Genomic DNA, 18653 nt, shown 5'->3' with positions numbered 1-18653 from the left:
TGCTGTAAAATTCTTCTGCACAGTGTGAGAAGGTCATAGCCTACCACCTGCATTTTGAGATATTACATCTCTAGAAATAACTATTAACTAAATACCAGAGTTGTATTTTTTAATATTTCCAGCTAAGTGGCTCTATTAACCTCCAAGTTTAATGTTATTTTTCTGAGCTAGCACATTAGAGTTCATCCTCACTCATGCAGGTACTGCCCCCGAGGTGTTGCCTCAAGGTAGGGAGGCATAATGGGATGGGGAAGGTTTCAGAGCTCACAGGCTCATGAAAACCTGGGCCTAGCAGCAATGCACTGAAAGAATAACAGATTTTCCTTCTACAGAGAGAGAGGCACCTACACAAATTATCAGTGGTTTGCAGGTTCTCACCTTTTGTGCTCTCCTGGCTCTACACAACCGTTTGCCCTTCAGTACAGTGCAATGTCAAAAAGGGGAAGTGAGAAACCAGGGACAGACCCACGTCTGCTCACTCCCTGATTAACTTCCAGCCAGTCTCCCCCCATCAGGTATCACCTGCACCCACGCTCCTGTACAAAATCAGCAAGACAATGTGTTAATCTATTGTCTTTGAAATTGATGTGCACTTGGGCAGGAGCAAAAATCACTCTGTAAGAGCCTTTCCTTAGAATGTAATCAAGCAACAGAATATTTTTTTATACTTTCTCTCTTCTGCTAGCAGGGTGCATAAAAATGATCAGCATCTGATTTTGAATGAGCCCAGTGATACAGAGACACTTTTACAGGTGATGCCTTCCTAAGAAATGTATCTTGCAAAGGCTTTATAGAAGGTTTTGGCAGTATCTGGCAAAAGCCCCAGAAACTCATGACTTGAGCACTGAACAGCTCTCCTATTAAACACACTCATTCACAGACAGGGAGATTTTTCTGCATGCATATAAATTTCTATCAATCCCAAAGCATTTTACAGTCAATCTCAGAACATGTCTCACGAAAAATCAAGCAATATTTTATTTTCCTTGCAAAGCACACTATCGAGCTCCTCTGTTAGCCTGGTCAAGCATAATGGCATGGGCTTGCAGACCAGAAAGGTGAGATCTTCTCCATCACACCAACCAAGCAAGCTCTCAGGGACTGCAAAGTTTCCCATTTCAAGAAGCACAGAGAGGGAAGCTATTACCTCTGAGCAGTTCCCATCTTCCTCAAGCAAGACTGGGATTTTTTTACGGGGAGATGAAGACAAATAATTAAATCTTATGTAAAAATTAAAATTTCAAAGCCAATAAAATCTCAGCCATGGAGACCTGCCCAGTCTCTGCACAGCTGATGAAATTCTCTGAAACAGCAATCAGGACAAAAGCCATTTAGAGAACAAGAGCGACTGCTCTCAGTTTTTAAAATATGATAAATGTGAACTACATATGAAATGTAGTGGGTGCAATTCAAATTTATTTCTACATATAACTGTAATTATTGTAATGGGAATAATGAAAATAGCAATAATTAAAAGAGTATTAGACCAATAATCACAGCTAACAATGACCAAATCGATGATCTCTCCAACACGGAGAAAGCACCACTTGCACCCCTCTCCATGCACAAACCCAGCAGGGAGGAAATGCAGGGGCTTTTTTACCTCCAAAACCAAGAGAGTTTAATGTAGGGTGTGAAAGTTTGAGTACTGGGAAGTACAGTGTACCGATTTGGTTGTGCAGGTGGAGGATGGCAATTAGTAGTGGGAGTGAGCTGGTGAGTGTGTAAAAGAGGAGGTAAATGCCGGCGTTTAGGTGTTCTGGTTGGCTGCCTCATCGCGCGGGAGAAGCATCTCTGGCCATACCTGGGGCAGGGCTGCAGCGGTGCCTTCCCTCCTCCACTGCAGGCTTCCCTCTCCTCCAGCTCCGGGCAGGGCCTGCCGGTGCCCACGGGCACGCTCCGCACGCGGCGGCGCCGGCTGCGCAGCCCCGCGGCCACGCCGCCCCAGCCGCAGCTGCGCCAGCAGCGGCTCCACGGGGACCACTCAGACGTGGCGCAGTCCTTGGGGATGACACAGGACCTGGAGGTCACGGGGCTCACAGGGTCTTGCAGGCAGAGGCTGCGGTAAGAACACAGTACAACAGCTGAGGAGGTCTTGCTTAATGAGCCTCTTTTTCAAGCCAAATTCCCCAAGAAGAAATCCATGGTCATTCAGTCAGAACATCTACACCAACACCAGTGCGACGGGAATAAGAGAAGTTCGAATGCAGGGCACATAACACATTTCCAATGAGCTCTGGGTGCAAACTTGCATGCTGAGTACTTTGTAAATATTGTATCTCATGTATCAACAGATGCACAAAGCATTATATTTGCTCCTGTGTAGCCAGAATTCCACAGTTCGTCCTGGATGGAAAACAAAATCCAAGCCCAAGAGAAATACTGGCACAGGTAACCATTCCAACATCTCACACACAGGACCAGATGTTCTCCATCCATCCATCCATCCACCCATCCATCCACCCATCCATCCAACCATCCATCCATCTATCCACACATCCTGCTGAGCAACTCTGCTCTTTCACAAAATAATTAATCCCACACTAATAAGAAAGGTCTCAGTTCCATGAGGCTGTTATCAAACATGTGCTGTCAAACAATGTCAGAGAGTTTTCCAACCTGTCAAACAACCAGAGACTCAGGAATGCTGCAAGTGGGGCTGGATTTTGGGACTCAATTACTCCTGCTGACATCAGGACATGATGTCATTCATTCTGTAACACATCAATGATACCCTAGGCCAAACACAATGGGAAACCAAATTCTAAGGGCAACCAACTGATGAGATTTGGTACAAAGATACAAAGTCCCAGAATAACATTTTGAAGAGTCCCAAAGCTACAACACATTCTGACTTCTGTATAGTGTTATATGGACCGCGCAAACTGGCCTCAGAAATTAAGACCACACTTCATGAACTCAGTGTGAACTTTAATTTTTCTTCTCCAGCCTCCAGCTGCTTGTGGTCAAAGCTTTTGCCAGCTGTAAGGAGCAAACACAGGTACACTTAAAAGGTGTGAAATCCAGAGCTGCTGCCAGGGAAGCAGCCATTACCTCTCCTGCTATTCCTTACAGCACAGTTTGGCCAAACTATCTCCCTCTAAAGCAAACAGACCGGGGCAATCATGTCAGGATTGCTGGGCAGCCTCATGGGGAGAGCAGAGAAGATAAAGGGCACTCACTCCCTTCTCCAGTCTAGAAATTGGTCCCCTTTTCACATAGGTCAACAGGAATATTCCCATTGAAACACATCAATTTTGATTAGACCCTCAATCAACAGCAAAATAGAGCATATAGTGGCTTCTATTTGAACTTCAAAGTAAACAAAAAAAAACTATAACAACTTTTTGTCTTGATTTCTTCACCCAGAATAAAACTCAGTAATCTCACAGGTGCCACCAGAATGAATTTACTGAGGCTTATTTAAACAACTTCAACAAGTACAAACAGCCTGTGATGTAACCCCTTCAAAATGAAACTATTCTTGCTTACAATTGAAAAACATGTCTCATTTCTCTACTACAAGTCAAATTGAACTGATTACAAAGCTATCTCTGGTACAAAACGTCAGTTCTATCAAAACAAGGTTCTGGAAAGTAATAATTATTATATAGGTACTTACTAACACAGGGGTTTTGAATGATTTTTTGGAACATTAAGTTAGGTGCAGTCATATGAATGGTAACTTTATTTCCCTTTTAATATTTTTTCAAAAGCGGAGCCACCCATGCTAAAACATTAACAAGGAAGAATAATTCCTGATTTTCAGTAGATAAAACAGTAGCACATAAAAGACACTGTCCCAACTGATGGTACCAGAAAACTGAAGTTTATCTAAGAACATAGAATGGTGGGGCGAGGGAAGGTAACTGATCTTACTTCTCAAAGCAATCAAAAGGCCCCATTCAGATATAGTGTGAATAGCAAAATCCACTTTTGGGGTTGCACCACTGCCAAAGAGATTTTAAAACTGTCTGATCTTTATTGAAACACCAACTAAAATGTAGCCTTTAAAAATCTGGATTGGAGTCTTGGTTCAAATGATCTTTGCCAGTCCCAGTTCTCAGCCAGACAATGCCTCCAATACCTCCCCTAATGGATTCTCCAAACCTGCGCCAACCCTCTGGCTGGAAAAGTCATCCCTGCCCAGAAATCACCCCTGCACTGGAAAAAGCCTTTGCCAGAGGCTGAATAGCTGTTCCTTTCCCTGAAAATCTCCCCCAATGCTCCTGCTATAAAAGGCAAGATGCTAACTTTGTTGACCTCAAGGTGAATGAGACATGGAGCTGGCAATTTCCACCCTGCTCAAGTAGGCTTTTGAGGGAGAATTACAAGCAACTGCTGAACAGAAAGAAAATTAATTAACTTGTACCTACTCACTCAGAGCCTCCAAGTCAAATTAATTGTGACACTGAGCAACACAGAGACAAATGTAAAAACACTCTTTTGCATGAAATTCAGACGCAGCCTTTTATGTCGCAGATGTATTCAGGACGATCTAATACAGATAAAGCCCAGACTGCGAGACACTCGCTGGTCTGAGGCTGCAAACCAGACACAGATTTGTGCTGCTGTGGCTGTGTCCAAACCAGCAGGGACAGGAACGAGGTCTTGGGGACAGGAGGTACCCTATCAGCCCTGGTTTTAAACTGATTTTTGACATATTCATGTCTCAGGTTAGATCTCCTGCTTGGGGGTCGATCCGGTAACAGTGACACAGTAGAGTACTTACACAAGTGATGCTTTTTTGTGTGTTACATGCTTGGATTGACACTGTAAAACCCCAGGAATTGTTTCCCAGCCCACGCTGCGGTGTCTGGCGTAGGATGGATCCATTAGTGAGCAGCCAGCAGCAGCACAGAGCACAGCTCGCTCAAGTGGCACAGTGCCCTCTGAGCCTCTTGTGTGCTGAAGGGCAATAAACCACTTATTAAAGAAACACAAAACACTAGGAAGGAAACCTACTCACGTCTGTTTCACACTCCCAGAGTCCTGGAGCAGAGCAGCAGAGGAGGAGGGAAAGCAGCCCAGGGTACCACCTGACTGTGCAGCTCCACATCCCCGTGGCTGTGTCACTTCAGGCTGTTGACCACAGAGCAGCACCACTGATCTCCTCCATCTCCAGCCACACACACACCCCCGAGACACAGGAACTGTGCAGCCCTGAGCTGAACCACACCACCTTCCTCCTCTGGACAAAAAGCAACTCACCAAAAATAGCACATTTTCCGACAGCTCAGTGCCTCTGCTACGTGCCCTGCAGTCACAGAGCCATCACATCCACCACATGGGAATGAGTGGGAACAGGTCCATCAGCTGGAAAAAGCAGCAACGCCACCCAGGAGCTGTGCACACTAAATCAGGTTGGGCACAGCTCAGGAGTCACCCCTGCTTCCCTTCCCAGCTGTACCAAGGCACTCAGAAGCACAGGTGAGTGCATTTCCTTACGTTACAGGATGAGACAGGCAGTTATTGTTAAACCTTTCACACTGAAAGCATCATCTGCAAAGTAACTGGGCACACTAAGAAGTTGTGTCACCATGGCCATGCTGCTGGCACAGGGGCAGCACCAGCAGGACAGGGTACCACATCCACAGCCAGGCTCTCCCCCAGCAACTCGGGAAGGCTCCTGGGAAGTCTCATGCCTGACCAGGGAACTTGTTTTCAAACCCACATGCTCTAGAGCAAGATAATCCTGAAGTGAGCTAAGTTAACAACCCATTTCCATTTTTTCTCTTCCTCAGCACTGTCTGCTATTCTGTAATTAAAGACCCAGCCCTACAGGCTGCTGGAATTCACACTACCTGCTCTTTGCACTGGGTCAATAATGTTAACATCTCATAATGGACAGTCTTGCCATGTTTCTAATAGCATTAAAACACTTATTTCCCTTAGAAATTGGCAATCAGTGTTAACAGGCACACTTCTGAGAATTCCTAATGTATTTTTAGGGTCTTCAAGTGCTGACAGGACTGTTCTGGATACCATATATTCGATCCGTGCAGCAGAGGCTTCTTTGGCAGAAGAAACATCAGCCTCTTCTGCACCAGGTTGGTGAAGATGGGGAATATTTGCCTGCCATAAAACAGACCTAAGGGAAAGGGAACTGGGAGACCTACAATCCAAACAAACATCAGTAAAGATGGCAAAGTTTTGGTGTTTCCAGGACTTAATGCACCAGATCCTCTGTTTTAATTAAAAACAAATGCTGGCTTCCATTTGCTCTACCTTGGCAGACTCTGAGATCTTGGGGCTACAGGGGCAGCTGCCTCCCAGCACAGTTTGAGAACAGGAGAAAAACCACAGTTATTATTGGACACCACTGCTAAAATCCCTGAACCCCAGAATCATTAGGATTGGAACAGATCTCTAAGATCACGGAGTCCAACTATCAAGCCAGCACTGCCAGGTCCACCACTAAACCACATCCCCAAGTGCCACATCCACACACCTTTTGAACCATCCCCTGAGCAGCCTAATCCAATGCCTGGCCACTAAATTGTTACTCATGGAAATCAAAAAAGCCATCACTGCTCCTTTGTTTCTTGTGCTTTTAAATAAAAGCACAAGAAATGAGAGACAAAACTTTTGAAAAGAATATTCTTCTTCTCCAACAGCTCAGGGATTTGTTTTCAAGCCTGAGCACTGAGGCTTGATTCCTACATCTGCCAGGAGGAATGGGAACATAGAATTTCTCTCCCAGATCAGAATCACAACCATCAAATAGCATTTTACAGCACAGCATTTTCACCTCCGGACTGCAGAATTTTGTATTCATCCAGAGAACAGAAGAATGTCAACACTGAAACTGCAAATATTTTTTCCCTAAAAACGTACAACAGCAAAGTGGTTAAGCACAGTCCACCAGGAAATGGATAATGGAAATTTAAATTACAGAGGCAAACAAAAGAGTTGAATGCTGCTCCACCTCCGCTTTGACAGATGGGTTGTCCCTTGACTGAGTTTGACCTGAATTTTCACTTACAAAGTAAAGTAAACAGAAACCCAAATCCAACTCTATTATATCACTGTTGTCATCTTACACATAGAATGAAGAGTTTAAGAAATATGTACATAAAAGACTCCTAATCCAAATAATAATAATAAAAAAAAGCTTTTTAAGTGTTTGCTCCTGACTTTAACTTCTCAGTATGCTTAGCTGAGCACACACATCAGGTTAGAAAATCAGGTTAAATTTATTTAGAATTTCAATGTCTAACTATGCACATTTATTTTACCAAACTGCAATTTAGTATCTAACCTAAACAACCTTTTATTAAAAAAAAAGGAAGGAACTCAAGTGCCTTTGTCTCATTATTCTGCAGATTTTTGCAACTGTGACAAGACAGGAAAGCAAAAATAGCAGCATTTTTTTCACATTCATTTCTTGTATCTTTTTTCAGAGATTTTTTTTATTTTTTTAATGAATGGAAGTGGTTGTGTTTGAATCTGTTATTGGATGTAAGGCTTGAGGCAAAATGATAACATTTTTCTGAACTAAAATGAAACCTGAATTCTACCGGAAATAGTGTGAAAAAAATTCCTATTTTTTAAATAAAGTCTTTAAAAGGTTCAAAACAGATCCATAGCATCATTCTATTTTGATGTTATTCCTTTTATTATCATGAATATCATGTTTCTACACCAAAATCGTTTCTGAGCAGAAGCAAACCCATCTAAAAGCCTACTGATCTTTGGCTGTTCAATTGTTGTCGTTTCAGGTGTTTTCAAAAAGGTCTGTCCCTCCCTTTCCTCTTCCTTTGTCCCTTTTCCTTCTCTTTTGAGAAATGCAGAACCTCCAGACTGAAAAGATATTTAATCAAAAACATCCCCAGCTCTGTTTCCCTGACACGGCATGTCCAGCCTTCCACATGCTTCTGCTCCTCTCCAATTTCTATTTACAGCCCTGCAATCAGACACCAGTAAATTAAACAACCTTGGTAATAAATTGGGCATCTTTCCCATTTCATTATAAATTAGGAGGCAGGATGAGGACATGGCCCCTCTCCTCTGGTGGCCCTTGGTGGTGGTTAGCTGACCACTCCTGTTACCTGCAAGTACTGGGCAGTGGTGGAAGGCACAGTCCTGGCAGACCAGCAGCTCAAAGCCCACTGTTAAAGCACACTTTGGGATATTCCTGTCCTCTGCCTCAGTTTTCCAGAAGTTTAATTTATAGAGGCGCTTTCTTAGCAACGTTAGTAAAAATGGGAAACATCAGCCAGACAAATGCAGGAGCACAAATAAGGCACTTCTTCCCTGGTTTACAGCAGACACTTGGCTGCCTGCCAGTCCCCACTACGGGGTTATGCAAATGCATTTACTCTTCTTTATCAGTAGCCAAAATACCACCGGTGCTGTAAAGCAACATCTGTAAGATCGGGCTGCTCTTCAGAAGAATGGCAGCAAATCTGCTGCACAACAAAACGAGGAGGACACCACCAGGGGATGCTTAAAGGGAGTCATTGTCAGGAGTATTTGATATCTGTGACACTCCAGCCCTGGAACTAAACAGGGACTGGATTTTGGGCTGGATTTTTAGCTTTGAATTTTAGGTCCGAAAGGAGAAAGGAGAAGTGTGTGAGTGTCTGGATGCTGTAACATGACATGACCTTTTCTCCTCTACTCAATCAATGGGCTTTGCTCTTGCATTTAGAGTAAGAGTAAAGGATGGGTCAGGCCCAGCTCTGCAGTAAATCTGAGACACAAGCTCAGCAGAAAAAGACTGCCAGGAGGTGGCTAATGGAGCTCTACACTCCCAAAAAGTGGGCTAGATCAGCAAAAAAACTCAGAAAGGAACAAGGAAAAAGACAGCTCGATCAGGGATAGTCACAAAACTAAAACTCTGCACTGTCATCCAGAAATTCAGTATATAACACAGAAAACATTTATAGAAAGTTTCCATTTCCATTAGTAGAATAAATATAGCAGTGAGTGTGTGAGGGCAGAGTAAGTAAAATTTTAACAAAATCAAGATTGCCCTCCCAGAGCCTCTGATAAGAAATGAGATACAAGAGGCAGGAGAAAGCTAACAAGTGTTAACAGACATAAAGCTGCTGCTGGTCACACTGTGGAATAAATCACAAGTGACTCCATTAAAGTCAAGCAGCTACATGAGCATAAAATCTGTATATTTAGAATCAGCATATAATAAGAGATGAATAATAAAGTCAAGATGTTAGAAACTGCTGGAACATTTCACAAAGCCTGACTTTTTTCCAGCTGATAAAAAAATACTTCATACTTGGCTATGGGTGTAATAGGAGTGGGTAAGAAAAAAGGTTAGAATTCATATTTTCACCTCAGTGTGTGTGCAAAAACACTGCAGAAATTAACGGGGGTAGAGAATTGGATGTAAAATAACCCCTTCTCTCTGCCATTTGAGTTTGTGCAGGTGCCAGGAGCTATGGATTATTGAGAAACAGATTGATTTCTGCAAAATTCAAGAGAAGGATTTTTCAAGAACTTCTAAAAAAGTGAAAAACTTCTAAAAAAGTTGAAAAACAGAACACAGTAAGATCTCCAGAAATTCTGACTTTCTCATAAGTCAATCAATTTATCAGTCATCTGTAGCTACTGGCACATACCCAAATCCAACCTGAAGTCAAACAGCAGAGCTCAGCTTAAATTTATATGTGAGAAATAGAAAGAATAAATCTTTCCATTATTTGCTGCACATTATTGTAACCTTCACATTTGAATTACAGCAAAGCAACATATATATATGGACAAAGAGAAGATAAAACATTAGATAAGGACAGAAATCAGAAACCTCTATACAAGGTAGACGTGCCAGTCTACCAGCACCTGAGATTTACATCCAGACAGGATGACAATCCCAGGTTTACTCACTGAGTTCTTTCCAAAATATACCTTCTAGCATATTCACAATATTTCAGACTTATTGATTCATAAGAATGAAGGAGTTTAAGCCGATGCAATCTCAGCCTCTTATACCAAATATATGCAGCACATGACTGAGAATGGATCCTCCCTCTCCCACAGCCAGGGCCCAGCAACAGCACAAAGTGATATATAATTCCATTTCCTCAAAACAACAAAAACAAAAAGAGACCCAGAAGAGAATTATTAAAAAATATTAAATGAATTTAAACAGTCGCAAATCGTAGAAGAATGCAAAATCTTCAACATATGCTAGAAAGGAATTAAATCAAGAAAAGGCTCATAAAGAAAACACATTAAAAATTGCGTTTAAAATTCAAGAATGGGATTTGTTCACTGTGGCGCTGCCAGGCAGAGCCAGGGCTCCATCACACAAATGCAGCGGGGATGCCACGGAGCGGGAATCAGCCTTACCTCAGCTCCACGTGCTTTCCATCGCTCCGCACACAGCGCACCTGCCTGGTTTGGTACCCGATCTCCACCTCCCCGGCTGGCTGCTGCGGATGAGAGCCGCCAAGTCCGGCCGTGCTTGGCTCTCCAGAGTCCGAGCCCAAATCCAGCATAGTCCTGCCCGCCAGCTCCGCGTCTTTAGGATGGGGCAGCCAGCATTGGCCCCAGGGGCCCAGGCGGAGGCTGTAGGTGTGCTGCTCCTCCCCGAGGGGACAGGCAGGGGCCCCGCAGGCTCTGGATTCCGTCAGGTTGGGGCACGGCGCCCCGCCGTAGAGCGGGGGAGCGATGACGGCCCGTGAGCGGTGCTGCAGGCTCCCGGCGCAGCCCGGGCCGCACGGGGACCAGCCCGAGAACTGGGACACGACGCAGTCCCGCGGGCAGGGCACCAGGCAGGCCTGCTCGGCGGGCGGCTGAGGGCTGAAGTGCTCGCAGATCTCGCTGGACACCACGGTCCTGTTCAGCTTCTGCAGGCAGCGGACGCTGCGGCGCTGCAGCCCGTGCTGAGCGGTGACACAGGCCTCGGCCTCCGCCTCAGCGCCCGCAGCCGGGACCAGCCCGCACCTGTCCCATCCCGAAACCTCCCACTCGAACAGCTCCAGGTGCCAGTCGCACACTTTAAAGCACCTCCGCTGGCTCTCGGGTTTGTCCTGCTGGTCGCAGTTGGCGTGGAACGTGGTCCAACCCTCGGCGTGGGTGCACCAGACAGCCCGGCTGCGAATGCCCCCCGAGCCGCAGTCCCCGATGCAGCGGCCCCAGTGACCTGCAAGAGAGGGGCTGATGAGAAACAGCACACAATGCTGCCCTGCAGATCCTCCTGACACCGGCAGAACATCACACAACCACTAAGCCATCAACTCAGAACAGTTTGGGTTGGGAGGGGCCATAAAGCTCTTCTCATTCCAACCCCCTGCCATGGAACACCTTCCACTGTCCTAGGTTGCTCCAACCCCCTCCAACCCAGCCTTGGACGCTTCCAGAGATGGAGCATCCACAGCTTCTCTGGGCACCTCTGCCAGGGCCTCCTCACCCTCTGATTAAAGAGTTTCTTCCTAACTTCTCGCCGAAATCTTACCTCTTTTAATGGCATATGTTCCATGTTCCAATATGTTCCCCCTTCTCCTATCGTTATCTGCCCATGTTAGAAAATATAAATCATATATAAAATATAAGCCATATCCTGTCGTGTATTAAAAAGCAAATAACTACCAGCTGGTCCCTAAAACTGGTTAAGTGCTTCCTAAAGGCTGCGAGTCGCTTCTCCCAGTGTACTCACATCACTGAATCACTTGGAGAAATTTGGGGAAAAAAGAAAATGCCTCACAGTGCTTCAAATTAAAGGCAAGCCTTTAATTTCTGCAGCAGTTAAATTCATCCCAAATGAATATTTAATTTCATTTGTACAAATTAATAAAAAAATGATCATAAAAGAACAATCATCTAAAAGGAAAAGAAAGTCAAGTTAGATAAGAGGAAAGCAGTCTTAATAGAGCAATTAGTCAACAGAATAAACTGCACTGGGAAGCAGCAGAGTCATCATCCAAAGGGATAAAACAGTGAGGATAAATACATGAAAATAATCACCCTCAAGGTACACTGAGTAAATCGTTTCCACTTGCAGCACATGGCACTGTGAGATGTGGCAAAGCCATCATTCAGGAGGAGAAATTAAACCGAAATAAAACCCAGCAATGTAGTTTTCAGTTCTGGAGAACACCAACAGACATACATAATCATATGAAATTTACTTGAGGATTTACAAGTGAAAGCAATCAGACAAGGCTAAATAGAACGATTTGTCTGTGAAAATATTATTCAATAAAAAATCCACCAAATCAAAAAAATACTGAGGGCTATAAAGTACAAAATTGCTGGCAAACTGAAGAGCAAAGCTAGAGAAAAGCACTCAGGCCGAATCTTAACTATTAAAGGGATTTTGATGATCATCTCAAGGGGGTGTTATCTCGTTTCTAAGTTTAAAAACTTTCCAATACCTCATAAAAGAGCCATTTTGTTCAGTACAAACATTGCATATGTAATTCTTGCCTGAAAATACACTGCAACTGCCCTATAGTTTCTGTTTTTTCAAGGCAGAAAATGAACTTGCAACAAATAAGTCAATTTATATTAAGCAATGCTACTGCAGTCAGTTTTTTTTTAATTGAATTTAAAACTACCAGAATCAGTTAGGTGTTCAAACACACACAAAAACCAAAACCAGTCCCATAACAGCTGCTATTATAATCCCAGGTATTTTCTTCAGGCAATGGTGGTTTTGTTGGCAATCCCATTGTTCTTTCTCTGTGAATAGAGGAGTTGATCCTCCAGAGACAGGGGCTTGACACTGTGTAATGAAAAATGAAAATAAATAAATAAAAACTCCCGATGTTTTTATTTTTAGGAAAGGAGAGAAGCAGACAGGAACTGGATATAACTAAACTTCTTTTCCAATAGATCCCATGTTCCTCCTGCCCCATCTTCCAAGCCAGGGCTGCAGCTCTGCCCTCAGTCAGGCACTTTTTGCAGATGTGGACAGGCTGGGGCAAGAGGGGATGGCAGAGTCCTCAAGGTTTGGACAGCTCCAGCTTTTGCTGAATCCCTCAGGCTATGTGCAAAAATCTGTGTCCTTTTTATGCCTCTGTTTCACACCAAAAGACATCAGCCCAAGGTAAGGACTCAGTCATGACAGATACCTTGATTGGGAAAAGGCAGCATCAAACTTAGTGTGCTCTACAAGCTGCCCTACATTAATGACAGGCTTTCAGCAGAATCCAGTGTGCTTAAAAACTAAGAAAAAAAAATTAATCTTTAGATATGCTTTTGAAGTTCAGTTACAGGGAAGAGTTCCATTGACAACTTAAACATTTGTCCTTGATACCTCACCTTGATCTAACAGAATAATCTTTTCTATTGGCACCAAGATTTGAAACCAGACATCAGATTATGCAATTACCGTCATCTAAAGGTAACAGTCAAAATTCAGACCTCAAATCCTGGGTGGCTTTTTATTAACAGGGAAAAGTAACAATGATTAAGCATCACTACATAATTGTATCGTGAACTTATTTATTTCTGTGCAGCACTTCAGCAAAGGCAGTTTAGTTTTTAGAGATGTGGAAGTTTCAGTACAAAGTTCCATTTTCACCAGTTTTATTTAAAGCAAAAATTTTTTAAAAATCCCTTTAGCATTAAACAGAACGAAATTTGACACGTCAATAGGACCTTGAAACACATTATACCAATCAAGGATTTACTATATCTTAAGACAGTGAATTGCATTACAATAGCATTAACCCCCTCCCTGCTATGGAGGAATGCCAAGCAGCTGTAGCAGAGATCACTCATCAAACCCAGCACTGCTCTTTCCCCACTGCACAGAACTCTCCTGGGTGCTGCTCATGAACTGCTCCACTCATGAACAGCAGAATGATCACTCACACATTAACAGGATAGAGAGACACTCAGCTGAAGCCAGAAAGCAAGAACTGGCCATTATTTAAAGTGAGATGTGAATTTAGGATGAAAAATTACAAAAAACAAAACAAAACAAAAAAAAAACACCAAGCAAGAACTTGTAAGTAATTACACTGTCGTTAGACACATTATAATTTGCAATTATTCCCTGGCAAACATGCTAAAAACAGAGCCTGCTCTTGGCATACCAGAAAAAGAAGCATGAAAAATAAGGTTTAAAAAATCAGGTGCAAAACCCATTACTATAGATTTTTTTTCACTTCCTGACAATCTCCTCAGGACGTGGCAGTAAACATCCACAATGTTTCACTGCTTGGTTAAATATCCTGTTCAGTAGCTTAAATGAGGAGAAAGCTGCAAATACTTCTAGTCAATAGTCCGCTTTGTAATTAGAATTTAATTATTTTTAGAAGGCTCATATTAAATTTACACTTTTCTCAAAATCCATCTGAGTCAATTAAAAGAAACATCTCAGCACAAGGTGAATTATAATATTAACTGTGTTATAAATCCACTGGAATTTAGACATCAGAAGCCTGAATTGCAGAAGCATGCTTTACAACTCCCCATCTAGAATGGAAGGCCACTGGTAATTAAAGAAGGAGACTAAATAAGAGGAAATTAATTTCATAGTGATCTGTCTACAGAAAGTACAAACATATGAAGATAAAGGCTTGACAGTCTGTCTCCTATGTATTGTACCCTGATCAGATGCTGGATGGATGTTTGATCTCATCACAGCAGGACACAGACTGTAGATGTACATGGAAACAGGGAGGCTCCAAACTGGGTGTAAGGAAAAACCTCACTGCTGTGAGGATAACCCAGGCAACAGAACCTCCTCCCTGGAGGTTTCCAAGATCTCACTGAACAAACCCTGAGAAACCTCAGGGTGTGCATTCAATGCTGAACCTGCTCTGTGGTGAGGTTCAACCAGATGAGCTCCCGTGGTCCTTTTCCACCTGGGTTTCTCCATGTAGGAGCATCTAACTCAAAGCAAGGCTTTCTCCAGCAGGATGCAAAAAAAAATGTTTTCACTAATAAATACCACTGAGATCTGCAAAGTACCAATAAACACACAGCAGCATGAATAAATCCATTATCAACCAAGCTAAAGAGAAGTTCAACCAAATCACTATTTCCAAAAATGAGAAGTGAAACAAAACTTACTGGGCTCACACAAAAAACGTGACAGACAGATGAGGCGTCTTTGTTTGTGAACAACTGTGAACAAAGACATCCCACTGTTTCTTTCAGAGCATCTGTAACACTACAAGCAATGACATGAAAGGGATTAATAAGTCACGACAATCTGTTAAAGCAAAATTACACATTGTTCTGTTTCTCATCTTTGATCAGCCAGAAAGAGCTGTACTATCACCCCATTCAGCTTCTCTAACCCCTTTCAAAACATGCAATAACACAGCAACTGGAGTTTATTTGATGCACTGTGCACTGATTTGTTTTTCCTGCCTTCAAGACCTACCTAGAACTGCACCATAATTGTGTCTGAAAGGATGCAGTGACATCTGCTCTCTGACACACAGGTCACACACACACAAGGCAAGCAGGCTATACAGATAATTACACTTCACAGACAAAACAAAACACCACTGAACACCAAACTTACAAGAGGAATCCCAGTAAGAGCTGCTTAGTAAGTATATTATTGCTTCATAAGAACTGCTAGAATAATTATGCTCTGTTTATTGTGACATTTTAGCTTAATTGAAACCATTTCACCGTGGGAGAATTCATTCAATAATAAGCATCTCCCACAATGACTCTGTCCCTGTTGCTATGCTCTGATTTGCAAACTTAGCAGAAGATGAGCAATCAGTAAAACAGAATATTGTGTTACTAATTTGTATCAGATAAGAGATACGCTCCAGTGAAGGAACACTGAAAAAATTAATGGACAACCATTGGAATAGTCCTATTTTCTACCCATTTTTACCCTCTCTTTCAGTTTAAGTATCAAATTTAGGAGCAATCATTCAAGACCTTAAAAACTTGTTTTTTAACAGAATCTCCTAATTCTTATCCATCATAACAAAGATGTACAACTTCATTTAGTGAGGACTTACTCCACCAGACGGGACATAACTCCCCAAAATCCCTGCAGCATCCACTTTAATTGAATACTTCTTTTTGAAATGTCCCTGAAGCCCTCTGAATGTCATCTTTCCACCAGAGCATGGTTATGGGAAGTGCAAAGCTCCAGCTCAGCCTGTGAATTCTGAGAACAGGTAACAACAGACTCAGAGAACACATGAGCCTTACTCCTAATGACACTACAGCTAATTAATCTCCACTATTAGTAAGACAGAAAAAATAAATTCCACTGAATATGTTTCACCAGAATAACTGGTTGTTTTATGAGAAGGTTTTATGAGATTTATGTAATTTTAATGTAATTTTATGAGAATTATGCATGTTTTATGAGATTTTGAGGTATATTTATTTCTCATATGCCAAAGCTGTTGAAGATCACACAAATTGCAACATAGCTCCTCACCAATATTTTCTTTTCTTGGCATGATACAAAGGCGTTGGGGCTCTTGGTACATTACGCCAAGAAAAGTAATTCTAAAGATTTAGATAAGGATCCTACAGCCACATATTTTCTTGCAGACAAAACAGGCTAAAATCTTTGGAGTCTAGGACACCAGATCTGGGATGTTTCAGTATTTTATAATACACAGGAATGTTAGTATGGCTGTAGTTGGCTGAACTGCCCATTCCCTTGCTTTCTGAAAGAGCCCTTCTGTCTCCTTGCCCTGCATCTGCTGCCACATCTCAGGTAAAATAGAGATTATTTTCCTTGCCTATTCTTAACTGTCTCAATTATTTTCCTATTTATTATTAACAGCAATTCATTAAATCCCTTTGTACTATAATCTGAATGAAAGATTCTATACAAAAGACTATTGTTCTATTTGCTGAGTGTCATACAGGGCATAAAAAATTCCTCTGATTCCTGGGATTAATTTTAAATATATGCAGCACTTTTTTAAACTTTCATGACCTACACAAATGAGCAATTCAGCAGCTTAGTTATTCATCTTATTTCAGATCTGAATAAATGTGAAATTTAGTGACTTACAGCCATGCAGCAGTTTGTTCCAATTTTACATTTCAGGTTTTTTCTTTATTATCCATATGCTGTAACACTCTAGACACACTCCAGCAAGAAAGACATTCTGCAGCAGAATGTAATGAACACTGCTGTTTATGAAAATACAGAGATTTACTAACCCCTTGGCACTGGAAGGCAGGATTTCCCAATATTAAGAACTAATGTAAATGGTATTAGCTGAGCTACTCAATCATGTGCCCACACCCCGGAGACAGCCCAGGGAAAAATATTCTTTCCTTTCAACTCTCAATTAAAAACAGAAAAATAAAAAATACCCCCACATAGTCCAAAACATTTCTGTCATATTCATCCAACACATTTTGAGGGTCTATGAGAACAGATTTCTGGCCTCGACAGCAGTGGAAAATAGGATATGAGACCTAGTAATAAGTAATGTATATAAGGTTGTGCGTTGAAAAACAAAAAGAATAAATAGATTTTATCAACAGATTACAACTCTAAATTGTTTACTGCGTATGAGATTAAAACCACCTCAGTGCTGGATTATAAATAGCTATAATCAAACTGGCCTTTTTGGAATTCCAAACATCTATGGAAACCAGTTCTTTTAAAAACATAATAGCCTTTGTAAGGTGTTTGTAAATGTAACCTTAAGAGCAAAAGAAATGTTTCTTCAGTCACTCCAGCTTGACCCTGGGGTGTGTAATCCCCAACAGGAACTGTTATTTCTCAGTGGGAAATAAAACCAAACCCAGAATCAACGCGAGGTGGGTTACACAGCGCCTCCTGTAACACAAACCACCAGTTTACCAGTGGGGGCTGTGGGGAAATCCTGGGCATTGCTGGACACCCCTCTCAGCAGCATCTTCTTCTGAGCTCCCAGTTACACTTCAATCTTTTCCCCAGCCCACAGGAAATCGCAGATCCCTTCAAGCACAATGAAACAAGAAGCTGAGGAGGTCCACTCTGATATTTGCAGGCAAGTAGAAGGAAGAGAGAGAGAATTGTGAATGAGGTTGTTTCTTACTTGGCTCCAGGAACTTGGTGATTCAGAAGTCTCTCCAATTGGATACAGCTCCTTACACCACTGCTTTCACACCAGCAAGCTTCACACAGAGTTATTTCTGCTTTTCCCACACACTGCCTTTCCCTTGCTGCCCTTCACAGAGGCAGTCACTCTGAGATATTTTTCAAGCATGCAAAGCCTGCTTGAAGCATTTCATTGTATGTCCATGTTCTGCTAAGAGCCCAGCTGGGATGCTCTCAGCTCTGGAGAGTCCACCTCATCTGCATCTTCACAAGGAACCTCAACAAACACACCACAGAATGGTTTGGGTTGGAAGGGACCATAAACACCATCTCATTCCTGCCATGGGCAAGGACACTTTCTGCTGGACCAGGTAACACCAAGCCCTGTCCAACCTGGCCATGAACATTTCCAGGGAAATGGGGCAGCCATGGCTCCTCTGGGCACCCCTGTGCCAGGGCCTCACCTCCCTCACAGGGAAGAACCCATGCACAGGGAAGATTGGCACTCATGGACTCCTGAGGGAACCACAGCAAGAAACTTTCTGCCAAAGGTTCACTGCTCTGAGACAAGGCCTTGGTGGGACAGCTGGGGGAGGCACTGGCAGCTGCTCAACATCTGCTTATTCGAGCTTCAAGACACACAGAGAATTCTTATTTTAAGTTCTGTAAGAATTCATTACCCAGCAAACAACAAAGATAGAGC

At 42.6% G+C, this 18653-nt stretch overlaps 1 protein-coding gene across 2 annotated transcripts in view; it reads right to left on the bottom strand.

Moving 5' to 3' along the window:
- THSD7B (thrombospondin type 1 domain containing 7B) overlaps positions 1 to 18653 on the bottom strand; it is a 298626-nt gene that overhangs the window by 181657 nt on the left and 98316 nt on the right. For both annotated transcript variants that reach the window (XM_030952035.1, XM_030952034.1), the window contains exons 4-5: positions 10315 to 11110; positions 1805 to 2059 (exon numbers count right to left, since the gene is read on the bottom strand). In XM_030952035.1, coding sequence (XP_030807895.1) covers positions 1805 to 2059; positions 10315 to 11110 — 1051 coding nt within the window. The remainder of the gene's footprint in view (positions 1 to 1804; positions 2060 to 10314; positions 11111 to 18653) is intronic.

Source organism: Camarhynchus parvulus, chromosome 7 (assembly GCF_901933205.1).
Source record: "Camarhynchus parvulus chromosome 7, STF_HiC, whole genome shotgun sequence".
NCBI classification, from domain to species: Eukaryota; Metazoa; Chordata; class Aves; order Passeriformes; family Thraupidae; genus Camarhynchus; species Camarhynchus parvulus.
This window is presented reverse-complemented; position numbering and strand designations above follow the sequence as displayed.